Source organism: Rissa tridactyla, chromosome 14 (genome assembly GCF_028500815.1).
Source record: "Rissa tridactyla isolate bRisTri1 chromosome 14, bRisTri1.patW.cur.20221130, whole genome shotgun sequence".
Taxonomy (NCBI): Eukaryota; Metazoa; Chordata; class Aves; order Charadriiformes; family Laridae; genus Rissa; species Rissa tridactyla.
Genome location: NC_071479.1, coordinates 11,452,878 through 11,466,482, shown reverse-complemented (window position 1 = coordinate 11,466,482; position 13,605 = coordinate 11,452,878). Strand labels below are relative to the sequence as shown.

Here is a 13,605-nt window from a genome sequence, read left to right as displayed (position 1 = left end):
CGGCCTGTTTCTAAGCAATTAAATGTTGTCGCTCACGCCTGAGCTCTGAATGACGCCATCTCGCCCGGCAGGAGATCTCATTAAGCGTGTGAAGATATTTCACTGGGGAATTTGATTTCTGTGTTTCACGCCCGAGCAGCCGGGGCTTGGGGGGGGGTGCGTGCATTTTGCAGAGGGGGCTTTTAGAACCCGGTTTTGTTTCTGTTGTGTCAGGTTCTCTCCGTGAAGGAGAATATCTCTGTATTAATATTGATTGCATCATCATTTTCATCTTTAAACTTCTGCTCTCAATAAAATCAATGTTTCTAGGTGAAATAATTGGGCGCTCTTAGGTAGGCGCGTCCTGTCCCGCGTTTTCCTGTTCAGGTAGCACAGATGCACGTGCATATGTAAAAAAAACAAAAACAAAGAAACAAAAAAAAAAAAAAAAAAACCAAACAAAAAAAAACCAAAAAAAAAACCCCCAACAACATGAAAACCAAAACCTGCTAGAAAAGCAAAACTCACTTCTGGCCAAAATATGTTGATTTGCTGCTCATCCTTTTCTTTAATTTTTAGGAAGTCTTGATTATTTCAAGGTTGCCGGTATTTAGCTTCTGAGAGTAAAATGGCAGCGTTCCAGGGTGGCATTGGGGAAAAAAGAAAGGGAAGAGCAGTAGGGAAGTGGGTTTTTCTCTCTCTCTTAGATGGCTTTATCACAATTAAAACTGATGGATTAAAAGATGCGAGTGCTGTGATAAATGAGTCCATTGCGTGTCTCTGGCTGTTGTTCCGGCACGCGTTAAGAGCGGTTCTTACCCTCGCTCCGGAGACGCGCCGTGTGGGCGAGAGCGTGCGAAAGCTCAGGCAGAAGCGTCTCCGGTAACACTGTCTGCCCGGTGCTGCCCGTCCCAGCTGGGGAGAAACTGGTCCGGTCCGAGGGCAGAGCGTGTGCCGGGGAGATGCGGGTCCGAGAGATGCCGGCGCTGGCTGCGATGGACGCGCCTGCCCTAGGAAGCGGCCCTAGGGAAAAGAGCGTTCTGTTTTCTGTGTCTGTGAGCAACAAGTACGACGGCCCGGTTCTTGGGAATGGTTCTGTTTCTTCGTCCTGACATTTGATTTTTTTGCAACATGTTGTGAGCGATCTCTAATGTTTGGGCTCTGTACTCTTTCAGGTAGAGGCGTTAACCCATCAGCCTAGAGCCACGACGGTACACGCAGTCAGAGATTCGGAACTTGCCAAGCTCCCAGAGGGAGCACTGACATCCATCAAACGCAAATTCCCCCAGGTAAGAAAATTAAAAGTATTTTCTGTCTATCTCAAAAGACGTCTGAGGAGCTGAAGCTCTCTGTTAGCATCGAGTCCTCTGGGTTTTTTGTATGATTGATGCCCGCTGAGAAAACATTTTGTTCTGTTTGTCTGCCTGAGCTGATCTATACCAGACTTCCACCAGCTTCTCTTCCTGTATCTTCTCATCCATTAGAGCATCTTTTATTGCAGGGCTGTTGTGTGTCTCTGGAAGAAGTTCATGCTAAATACAAGACGTGCATATTTAGCAAAGTGGAAATCACTTAGTGCTATTGATAGCGAATGAAAGTTTGACTTCTAAAATCCCTTTAAAATGTTGTTATTTGGTTGTTTTGCTCACTGGGACTGGAAGTCAGCACTTGGGTAGATGTACCCGGGTTTCCAGAGCATTGATATTTGGGGGTTGGGTTTCCTTTTCCTTGCGTTTCAGGCTCAGTCTTCGTTCTGCAGCCGCCAGGCCCGTCTGTGTCCTGAAGACTCAGATCGCTCCCTTTGAATCCATCAACTCATCCATCTTCTTTAATTCGCTTGACATTATACCTCTCTCCTGCAAAGCTGGAGACTGACGGACTCGAAATTTAATTCTTTTGTCCCTAAGTACATTAGGGACATTATACTAAGCACTAAATCATTGCACTAGCCTTAAAGGCAATTCTTTAATGCTGTTACTTCAGATTATTTCTGATTTTTTTCTTTTTGCTGTCTTTAAGACATATACTTATTTTACCAAATTTCTTAAAAAAACCTGCAAAAGTAATAAACCTAATTAAAATACTTGTATTCTTTTGCCTTCCTGGGACCCATACAAACATTTTTGATTTTTTTTTTTTTAACTGTATAATACAAAGCCTCTATTCCCGCATTCTCATGTCAAAAAAACCCCAACCTGTGGGGTTCTGTCTGTGTTATTGCTAGGGTAATTTCCTCATTGCGCTACGCGTTCAGAAGCACTGTCAATGAGAAATAATCTTCGGGCTTTCCCTGTAAGCGTTATTTTTGCTTAAGGGTTTCTGAACTTGTGTTGGGGGTTGTCGAGGCGCTCCCGTTCTCTGGGGCTCTCTTGAATACTCCTCTGATTCCGCTGTTCTCCGTGCAGCGGAGATTTCCTGCCCCGATGTAGGAGCTGGTGGCAGCGTGTAACCTCTGTGCCTCACCAGCCACCGCCGGGTCCCGCCAGGCTGCCGTCCTCCCTTGGGTTGTCCTTTCTCCTGTCCCGGTCCTCGTGACTGGTCAGGACGTGAGGAAATGAGCCGGGTGGGATTTAAAACCAACTTTTTCCTTACATAGGGGATGATTTTTAAATGTTACTAGCAAACATTTAAACTGTAAATTACTGGGAAGCACCGAACACGTCATATTTAGCAATGCCTTGAACACAGCCTTTGTGCAGACCGGCGCTGTAATCCTGCCTTCTTTTCTGGGGCAAGAACGGATTTCAGCGCCTCCTTTCTCTTGCTTCCCGTTTCCTATTCTATCAGTTGGCAAAACTTACGCGTGCTCTCTGTGGAGAAGTAAATCTTTTTGCTTTGCAGTTAAAGTTGAGCTCGAGTGTTACATTTCTAGTGCAACTCAAAACATTTATTTGTAATAGAATTCAAATGTCTTCCCATCAGCCCGTCAGCCTCAAATTCCTGGCCTTTTTAATATGGAATTAGTTTTCTCTGGACGTGCGTGTAGTTTGGCTAATTAGTTGCAATGAAACAAAATGCCAAAATAGAACTTTTAAGGAAACGTGTTGCAAAAAAGGTTGTTAGAAAAACACATCCTTGCTGCTGTTTGAGATCTCCAAATTCTAAATAAAGGTTAAACTGCTATCAAAAATGTGAGAGCTTACTATCGGATTATTTTAGAACAGGCATTAGAAATAGAAAGAGGAGTGTGAGATAGACTTTAAGTAGGTGATTTGTGTGGTTAATGCTGCCAGACTGGCTTAAGAACCTAAGATAAAGTATTTTTATTTTTTTTTAATATGATCTCAAAGTTCTTGTGTCTTCTCTTTTTGTGCGTTTGGTCCATCAGATAAGAGAGGAAGGACAGAAGTGAGGGGAAATTGAGGTGACGGAGGAAAACAATAGGGCAGACAGTTTGAAGTCAAGTAGAAAGTACAAAATCAAGTTTCAAGTTAAAGGAGTGTCCTGGGGAGAAGGTTTTGAGCTGGGAACTAATGAACTGCACACAGAAAAGGGTCTGGGTAGCTGGTTCTTAGAAGAAGAAACCAGGCATTGGAGGATCAAAAGTTGACCGTGCCTGAACGATGTCATACAGTTGAGAAAAAAAATAACGATGTCAACAGAATGTTTTCTGGAGTGAAGAAATCCTTGCATTCTCCCTGATATTGGAAAAGCTTCAGTACCAGTGGCAGCGCGTTTGAAGGAAGAGACAGACCAAATGAAGAGAGTCGAGAGGACAAAAAGGCGGCTGACTGGTGTTTAGAAATATTTATCTATAGAGGCAAAAAGACTGTGAAAGGTTAAGGGAAAACACGGCAGCTATTTTCAGATGTATAGAGTTGTCTTCTAATAGCAGGGGCATCGGCTGCTCGCCATACCGGAATGGCAAATGGTAGTGTCCTGACATTGCAGCAGTTGGATATTAAGAAAAAGCTGATTCTACTCCCTAGAAAGGCTAAAAGATTGTTACTCGTTTTTATAACCTCTTAAAAAATTATGTTTGAGGTAGTGCCTAGTGCTGAGCAGAGGGATGGGCCGGATGAATTCTCCCGGTCCTGTTTTCTCTCCTGTTATTCTAGGAGAGTGATGTATCCACCGGATTTATGATGTTGTTTTCCCCATCCAACCAGAAGTAATAAAGTAATGAAGGGATAGCAGGTGCCATAGCTTTGAAATAATTGACTAGGTAGCAAGAGCTGGCTTGTGATTCAGCAGCGTGCGGAGGGGGGGGGAATCTCCCTCTTAGTCCTCTGCAAATTAGAAAAACGTCTTTTAAGAAAACAGGGGGAAAAAAGCAACTCTGCCTCTGTCAAACACTTGCTGTCAGGAAGGGTCGGTTAACCGGAGTCTCACTGGGTGGAACAGGGGTCAAACATTGGTGCTTGTCCCCCTGAGTCAGGTGAAATGTTCTCTTAGTTCAGAGGATCCCCATGCCAGGGAGAACGGCTTTGTTGGGATCTTCCTCTTGGCAGTCAAGAGCGTGTGCCCTAATGGCCAAGAACCAGGCAGTTCCCGAGACGGAATTACCCTCTTAATTAGTTACCCCGGAGATGTACTATTTCTTGTCAAGGGCAAAAAGCCCTTTAATTCGAGGAGTTAGTGGAGAGCCTCCACCCAGCATACTTCATCACGCGTACAGTCGTGACGTGTTTGTAGATGGTCCAGAAAGGGATCCAACTCTGGAATGCGCCGTAAGAAACTATTACCCGATGGGTAGGAAAATGGTAAACGTGGGTGGTACTTGCTGATGAGAACAGCGTCGAATGAGGGAAATCACGCTTTATTAGTCCGTACAGTAATTCAGGTTCTTGAGCTGTGATGTACAAATGGGCAGCTGCTGCCCGGGGAAGCACCGAGCGCTCGCCCTGGTTTGTCCCCTCCCCTGGGCATCGGCTGCGGTCCTGTCGGGCAGGGTACTGGTCTGCTGGGGTCTTTGGTGGGACGCGCTGTAGCCGCTGTTATTGTGCGGGCTGAAACAGACGGGTGAGCATGGGGAAGCTCATCTCAGTTATAAGTACCAGCCAAAATTTCAGAGTGTGTGCCCAGAAGTGGCAGATGTTGACTTGTAGATCCTGCTCAGTTTGCAGAAGTCACATCCACATCTCCTGGCTTCTCAGTAAAGCATCCCATCTGGGAGTCACTCTGGTATGCCATCCTGGATGTTCCCAATCGGAAGCCGTCCACGGTGCCAAACTTCTCCCTGGTTTTCTGGGCGCTCCTGCCCGGGGGCCGCAGCTCCCCCGTAGAGCCGTCGGGGCACTCGGCCAGCCGGAGCGTTTGCTGCTCCGACAGCCCCGCTGCTTCTGGTGCCGTCTGTGGCTTTCCAGAGCTGCGGGAGCGAAAGGGAATTGATTCTTTCTATTTTCATCCCTGCCTTCAGTTCGGAAAAGTAGGACAGAGAATCAGCTCACGATTTTTGGCACCGCAAAGCGGTTTCGAAGCAGTAGCGAGAGCGCAGAATTTGTGAACAGATTCCGGAGATGTTCTAACATCAGTGTAGAGCTTGGATCGCGTTTTGTAGAGCAGCTTTGCCTCTGCTGAGCTGAGATTGCTTTTGGTTTGGTGGTTGGTTTTTTTATTTTTTTTATTTTTAATTCTAACTTGAAAGTTAGACCTGCTGTAGCTGATGGAAATCGCAGTGAGAAATTGCTGCGGAGCTGCGGGGGGGTGATGTGCAAGACAAGCGTTTGCGTGCTGGAAGTGCCTGCTAGAAAATACTGAGTTTTTCCTGCGTCCTTCTTTTAATTCTCTAAGTCTGCCCTTGGGGTTTAAATACATTCAGAACCAGCTTGAGCAGCGAGCCCTGCTCTCTCTGTACGCGGATTTTAACCAGGGCTTTTCTGCAGTGGCTGGAGCCTTCCCGAGGGTTGTCAGCCCTGCGCGGGAGCTCGCCGCTGCGCTCCCTCCGGCTCTGGGTGTATTGTGTGTCACCTTGTTTCAGCTCCACGTGACGCTGTGGAATAGGTCAGGAGAGGCCACGCTTCTAGATTTTTCTGCATTCGTCCTCACGGCCCACTGAAAAAAGTTTTCCTTGACTGTAGGAGAAGGGGATGTGAAAAGGAGAGAGGGTTCGGTGGGAGCGTGGCCGGGGGCTGTGGCCGCCCGACGCGAGGCCGGCGGGAGCACGAGCTCAGTCACGGCAGTGATGCAGGGCTGATGTTCTTCAAGACGCAATTGATCACAAGCATTAGAAGCTCAAACAGCCCCTGGATAAAGCTTCAGTTCTTCCGTGCGCGTTAGCGGCGTTTGTAAAGGTGGCAGAAATTGTGGCAAGTGAGGGTTTAAGATGCGCTTTGTCACGGCGGGTCTCAAACCGCCCGGAGTTTTCATCAGAGCCCCCTTGCGAAGCTGCCGTGTTCTGTGACAAGCGGAATGTTTCATCTGAGCTGGGGCCGTGCAAAGCTTCAATAACCCCATGGTTTTATTCAAGTTGGTGATCTAATTTCCCTCTCCTCCTCCCTTGTCCCTCCAAAAAAAACCTCAAGAAACCTGCTGCAGAATAATGGCAACTCCTGGACGAGCTCCACAGAAACAAACCTGCTTTTATGTGAATTTGTATGGATAAAATGGCTGTTATTGCTATTTTACCCCAATTTCATTTGCTTCGTAGAATAGAAAACCCTTGGCAGCCCTGTTTTTCCACACTTGCTTATTCACGTTGGATCTCAGTGTGGTAGAAAGCCCTTTTACGTCTCCTTCAACTAAATCACTTATGTATGTGAAAGTTTATAACGTCCTGCTATGAAGGCGGCAATAAATTGTTATTTAACATATTTAATTTAGAGGTGGCCTACTGGATGACTGATTTGAAGTTTTAAAGGCTTAACTATTAAGTATTTTATTTTTAAACTTCAAAGTACAGAAAGTACTTGGCTGACCTGCAAGCCGTCCTGTTGAGTGTGGGAATAGTGGTCTCTCGGATCTGGGTGATGTCAGAGGATCCGCTGGAGAGGATCGGAGCAGGCTTGGAAGGAAAAGCACGTTTGGATTTGTGGGGCTGCGTATCCGCTGGCTGTACAGGGTGCAGACGGGCACGTCGGGTTGCTCCTTGCCCGCTTTACCCAGCGCTGCTTTCCTAAAGCCGGGACCTGCACGAAGGCACCGGCGAGAGGGGACGGCGCTGCCTGGCCCTTCACTGTCTCTCACGGCAGCTGGTTCCTGAGATTTAAAATAGCGTACGATTAAACCTGAACCTCCGCAGCGCGGGGCAGGGTTGATGAATGTGTTGTTTTGGGTTTGTTCTTATGTCCCTCCTCTTCTAATACCGATGGATTTGTGCTACCCGGTACCTTTCACATCACTTAGTTGTTGCTGTGCATTTGGATGTTGGTGCGGATTTTGTGATTTCTCTAAATCAGCTTTGTTGAAAGTTAGCTAAGATGGGAAAAATCTTTGTTTGGTACTGTTGTTATCTATTAGCAGATAGTCAATTTGCCAAGCAATCCGTACTCTTCCCAGAATGAAATAAATATCCATAGGGAAGTATTTCACAACTGAATTCTCGTGAAAATCGCTGTCAAAAGGGCTTATTGGAAAGCCGCTGTTAAGTTTCACAGTGGAATAGGGACAAAAGCTTTAACTAGAACCTGGCCTTGGAAGATCAGCTGGGTGTGGATAATAGGTTGAAGTATTTTAAAGAATTATAGGAAATAAACCGCCTAAATGAACGACTTGGTGTGGGAATTCCGGTAGCTGTGAAGCAGGCGGTGCTCGGGATCCAGCACCCGGGAGCTGAGGCAGCCGGACCTCGGCAGCGTCGCTGGACACCGAGCTGTCGCCCTGCCCGGCCCCATCGCTGAAGGACGTTTGTTTTGAAACCGAAATTAGTCATCCTAAAGCAGGCGAATACACTCCCCTGGGGAATGCGAAGTTTCTTCCTCGCCCTGCAATGCAGAGGCTGCAGGTCTGTTGAACAGTTTAACATCAGTTAAAACAGAGGGAAAATGAATGGTTTCCCAGAGCCTTCTCTGCAGCAGAAGCAGTTTCCCCTTTGGTATCACAGAATCCCAGACTGGCGGGGGTTGGCAGGGCCCTCTGGAGATCACCCAGTCCCACCCCCGGCCAGAGCAGGGTCACCCAGAGCAGGTGGCACAGGAACGCGTCCAGGCGGGGTTGGAATGTCTCCAGAGACGGAGACTCCCCCACCTCTCTGGGCAGCCTGTGCCAGGGCTCTGCCACCCTCACAGCAAAGAAGTTCCTCCTCATGTTGAGGTGGAACTTCTCATGGTCAAGTTTGTGCCCGTTACCCCTTGTCCTGTCCCCGGGCACCACTGAGAAGAGCCTGGCCCCATCCTCCTGACACCCCCCCTTTCAGTATTTATCAGCGTTGATACGATCCCCCCTCAGTCGTCTTTTTTCCAGACTGAAGAGACCCAAATCCCTCAGCCTTTCTCCATCGGAGAGGTGTTCCAGTCCCCTCAGCATCTTGGTAGCCCTATGGGGGGTATGGGGGAGCCAGGGGGGTTGGAGGCTGCTGGGGGCTGGACGGGGTCTGACTGGGGATGGAGGCGGTTCAGAAACAGCCGGGAAGATGACAGATTTCCAGGTAGATGGGGTGGTGAGCGGTGAGCCGGGTCAGAGGGGTGGAATTGTGCTGAGCAGAGCACTCGCTCACGCCGTCTCGCAAAGGGAAACACTCTACGTCCTGCTCTGCCCTTCACGGAGCGTTCTGGTGCGTTAGTCTGAGAAGGCAAGGAGGTGGAAGGAGGAGGAGCAACGTTTTATTTCCCTTGCAAAATGTTTGTCTCGACCGAATGTCCTGCTCTGGGCCAGGTTTGATGAATTTATAGTTGCAGAGGGTCCGCGCGAGCGGGAGAGGCTTCAGGGCTTTTGGGGAACGGTACTGAGGCACCTGGAATCCCAAGTAGCTTTTGAGGTAGAGAAATATTCAGGTTTTTTTTTTTTTTTTTTAGCCCTGTAAGGTTAGTTTTCTTCTTCCTGTCCTGAAAAGTCTTTTGCATAAGCTCAGGAAAGTGAATATTTGTTTGCTTTGGGTTATTTGTTGGTTTTTTTCTTTGTTTGGGGGGTTTGGGTTGGGTTTCTTTGGTCCATTGACCTCCTTGCCTTCACAACCCAGGCAGGATCCCCATCTCCAGAGCCCAGGCTGGCGCTCCCAGTCCCTGGAGGTGGATATTGAGGCTGCTGGCGAAGCCCGGTGACCTTTCCAAGCCATTGCCCATCTGGTGGTGGCAGCGGGGGCAGGACAGGACTGTGCTCTGCGGCACAGGGACACGTTTTCCCTGCGCCGTGGCAGTTTCAGCGGCGCCGCTCTGCTCACAAGAGAAACACCTCATCGATGTCTCTGGTCCTCGTTAGTGGTTGAGGTGATTAACTGTGATTAACCAAGCAGGATCCGCTCACCACGAGCACGGTTTCTAATCGCAAGGGACGATAAATATAGATCCAACTTCCTCACAAACTGAAACAAGTTTGGCTCCATCCCTAGTACAAGGGGTCAAAAAATTGCATTTACTTCGCAGGCAACTGATGATTCTCGTCTAATGTAGAAACCTCCCGCTGTTCTGGGATAAACCTGCGTTCCAACTCAATGGCTTTTTGCAGTGCGGATTCTTCTTCAAACCTTAAATCCGGATGGCCTGGGCTTTGCGTGGGGGGGGCGTTGCCCGGGGAGGATGGGGGGTGTCTGTGGGGCGCTGGAGGAGGCTGTGAAATCCAGGATGCGCCGGAGGGATGAGCAGAGCAGGCGCTTCCCGCTGTGCTGTGAAGGCTGTCTAGCCCTGGGCGACGGTGACGCCGCAGCAATGAGACGGTTTTGCGTGTAGGGATGTCTGGGAAGCACTCTTCTGGCACCGCGCTGGGAAAGGCAGGCGTTTGTGGGGACGAGGGGCTGGAATTCCTGCCTGCTTGTGGAAAACCAGTACCCAGCCCATCGCTGGCTCAGCTGTGCTGCGGGCAGTGGTGGAGGCTGGGTGGCACCTCCAAAGGATTGAAAACTCAGCGTTTCTTCCAGCTAAATCTGGTTTTCCCAGCAGTGCTGCCAGAGCGCCTGCCTTCTCCCTCTGCCCAAACCCTCACTGCCAATTCCAGAGCTTCTCCTATGAAATATGGCTAAATAGTGGTGCTCGGTGACAGGACAAGGAGCAACCGGCACAAACTGGAACACTGGAAATTCCAACTGAACATGAGGAGGAACTTCTTTGCTGTGAGGGTGGCAGAGCCCTGGCACAGGCTGCCCAGAGAGGTGGGGGAGTCTCCGTCTCTGGAGACATTCCAACCCCGCCTGGACGCGTTTCTGTGCCACCTGCTCTGGGTGACCCTGCTCTGGCTGGGGGTTGGAGATGATCTCCAGAGGTCCCTGCCAACCCCTGCCAGCCTGTGATGAAGTGAAATAAGTAGGGGGGGACTAAGTGACTGCTGAATCCCCTGCCCAGGGGTCTGTGCTGAGGGACCTTCCTGCCAGTGCCCCGTTACCTGCCTTTCTCCTGCCTCTCTCTCTTCCAGGCGTACTTGGAATAACTTTTCAGTTATCCCTGCAATCCCGATCCAAGCCCTCCCAGCCCCAGGGCTAATTTCTGCTTCCTCCTCCTCCTCCCCTCCCCAGGCTAAAGCAGACCCCTCCATGCCACCCAGGTCCAGCCCTGCTCCCCGGCTTCCTTCTCAGCGTCCCTTGGGTTCCATCGAGCTGTGCTGCTCCTTCTTCTGGTGCCCTGTTCCTGGAGGGCTTAGAATAAAGGGGTTTGGAAACCTGAAGGGCGATCTCTTTTTAATCCTCCCAGTTGGACTGAATTTGGGGAGAGCTGCTCTGCACAATCGTGGGGGTGGGTCAGTGATTGAAGCTTGGGTCTGTTGTCAATGATGAGATGTGATTTGTGTTGGCTTCTCCCTCAGACGGATGGACAGGTCTTTTTTTTTTTTTAAAGAAACACATTGCTTTTTTGTGAAAGAAAATTTAAGGTACGTAATATAAAACTCCAAGGAAATTTCAGGCCAGTTCTTAGCTCTGATCCCAAATTGATGTTCCTTCGACGTTGCCATGACTGCGACAGAGTGACTCATCCCGTTATGGTTAGCAATTTGCTTGTCTTACAAAGTCACCAGGGAAATAATTTTTCCATATCTATATGTACCAAGGCTGTAAGGTTTGCTCTAGCAAACAAGACAAATAATATTTCCTGGTAACAGGAGCAGCCAACTGGAAAATGAGACCAATAGGTTCTATTCTTAGTTCTGTCATTAACCTTGGACATTTTCTTTAACTTAGCTAGAGCTCTCCTGAGCAGAAAAAGTTATAAATACAGGAGATGGTTTTAGTAAGTAATTAAAATTCTGACGTTTAAAGTGGTTCAGAAGTGTATAATGTTCATAACACCTTCCAAAACTGCTTAAGGAAAGCCCTGGTGTGCAGGTACGGGTTGTTGGGTGAAGGCACGTGAGCTGGGTGTATGAACGCTCTTGAGGGGCAGGTTGTCTCCCTTGGGAAGGGGAGGCAGTCTCATATTTTTTTATTAAGAATTCCCTCTTTCCCTCCCTGCTCCCTCTAGTTGGGGTAATTTTCAGTACTACACCAGTGCCATTTTCCCTCTGAGGGTGGTGAGCCCCTGGCCCAGGTTGCCCAGAGAAGCTGTGGCTGCCCCATCCCTGGAGGGGTTCAAGGCCAGGTTGGACGGGGCTTGGAGCAACCTGGGCTGGTGAGAGGTGTCCCTGCCCAGGGCAGGGGGTGGCACTGGATGGGCTTTAAGGGCCCTTCAAATCTAAACCATACCATGATTCAATGATTAATTGAATCCCAGAACTGCAGATCTTGGCGTTATTAAAGTGGTAATGAGTCATCTGGATGATCGTCAGGTCTTGTTGTACTTTGGACATGTGGAAGCGTTTTAGCTCCCATTTGAGATTCCTGGATGAGGAAGGAGGCTGAAAGCTCGCCTGCAGTTGGAGCTGCCCTCGTTCCGCCATCGCTCATTAGCTCCATGGCCGTGCCATATCAGCGCTCTCAGCGAAGCAGGTATGGATGGTTGAGTCCACTATTGGTGCAAGTAAGAGAAATGTTAAAGAAGTTGGTATTGGCTCACTGAGGAGATGGTTGATGTGGCATCTTTAAGAACTTACAGTGATGACTGTGGGACAGAAATTGCTCAAATAACTTTGATGAGCAACTGACGTCGTTTACCTGGACCTGAGCAAAGCCTTTGACACTGTCCCGCATGACATCCTGGTCTCCAAGCTGATAAAATACGGCTTTGATGGCCTGACAATTCAGTGGATAAAGAACTGGCTTGATGCCACACCCAAAGAGTGGCTGTCAATGGGTCCCTGTCCAAGTGGAGGCCAGTGACAAGTGGAGTCCCTCAAGGATCAGTACTGGGACCGGTCTTGTTTAACATCTTTGTCAGCGACATGGACAGCGGCATTGAGTGCACCCTCAGCAAGTTTGCTGACGACACCAAGCTGTGTGGGGATGCTGACACGCTGGAGGGAAGGGATGCCATCCAGAGGGACCTGGACAGGCTGGAGAGGTGGGCCCATGCCAACCTCATGAAGTTCAACAAGACCAAGTGCAAGGTGCTCCATCTGGGTCAGGGCAATCCCAAGCACCGATACAGGCTGGGCAGCGACTGGCTTGAGAGCAGCCCTGAAGAAAAGGACTTGGGGGTGCTGGTGGACGAGAGGCTCAACATGAGCCGTCAGTGCGCACTAGCAGCCCAGAAAGCCAATCGTATCCTGGGCTGCATCAGGAGAAGCATGGCCAGCAGGTCAAGGGAGGTGATTCTCCCCCTCTACTCTGCTCCGGTGAGACCCCACCTGGAGTACTGCGTCCAATTCTGCAGCACCTACTACAAGAGAGATATGGACGTGCTGGAGCGTGTCCAGAGAAGGGCCACGAGGATGATCAGAGGGCTGGAGCACCTCTCCTATGAGGACAGAGTGAGAGAGTTGGGGTTGTTCAGCCTGGAGTAAAGAAGGCTCCGAGGAGACCTTATAGTGGCCTACCAGTATCTTAAGGGGGCCTACAAGAAAGCTGGGGAGGGGCTTTTTAGGATGTCAGGTAATGGTAGGACTAGAGGGAATGGATTAAAACTAGAGAGGGGACGATTCAGACTGGACGTTAGGAAGAAGTTCTTCACCATGAGGGTGGTGAGACACTGGCACAGGTTGCCCAGAGAGGGGGTGGAAGCCCCATCCCTGGAAGTTTTTAAGGCCAGGCTGGATGGGGCTCTGAGCAACCTGATCTAGTGGGAGGTGTCCCTGCCTATGGCAGGGGGGTGGAACTAGATGATCTTTAAGGTCCCTTCCAACCCTAACAGTTCCATGATTAGCTCGTACTCCTCGCTCCCCTTTAGGTCACACAGTGTTGGGAGCCACCTGTGTGCTCTTCTCCCTTCCTCCTCCAGGCACTGTAAAACTACTGGCAAAGCTGTGGTGTTTCATAGTCTAGGGCAATTTATTTAATTTTTTTTTTTAAAGCAAGATGTATCAATGATTCTGATGGGCATGCTGACCTGCCTCGATGCTTACTCAGTCTTTTATTTGAAAGATACATCATGAAGTGCTTGTTCTTACGGGAACAGCGTGTCTGTCTTTCTCCAGAATCCAATGTAGCCGTTTGCTGCTGCTTGTTTGGCTTGTTACAAGTTGGGAGAACTTTTCTTGTCTCTTTTTTTGTGTCCTCCCGAAGATTAGAGTTAT

The 13,605-nt window shown here is 49.1% G+C and overlaps 1 protein-coding gene across 2 annotated transcripts in view; it reads left to right on the top strand.

The window, feature by feature from the left end:
* Positions 1-13,605, top strand: part of PNPLA7 (patatin like phospholipase domain containing 7) — a 136,644-nt gene that overhangs the window by 52,657 nt on the left and 70,382 nt on the right. For both annotated transcript variants that reach the window (XM_054220302.1, XM_054220301.1), the window contains exon 19: positions 1,155-1,268. In XM_054220302.1, the coding sequence (XP_054076277.1) occupies positions 1,155-1,268 (114 nt within the window). The remainder of the gene's footprint in view (positions 1-1,154; positions 1,269-13,605) is intronic.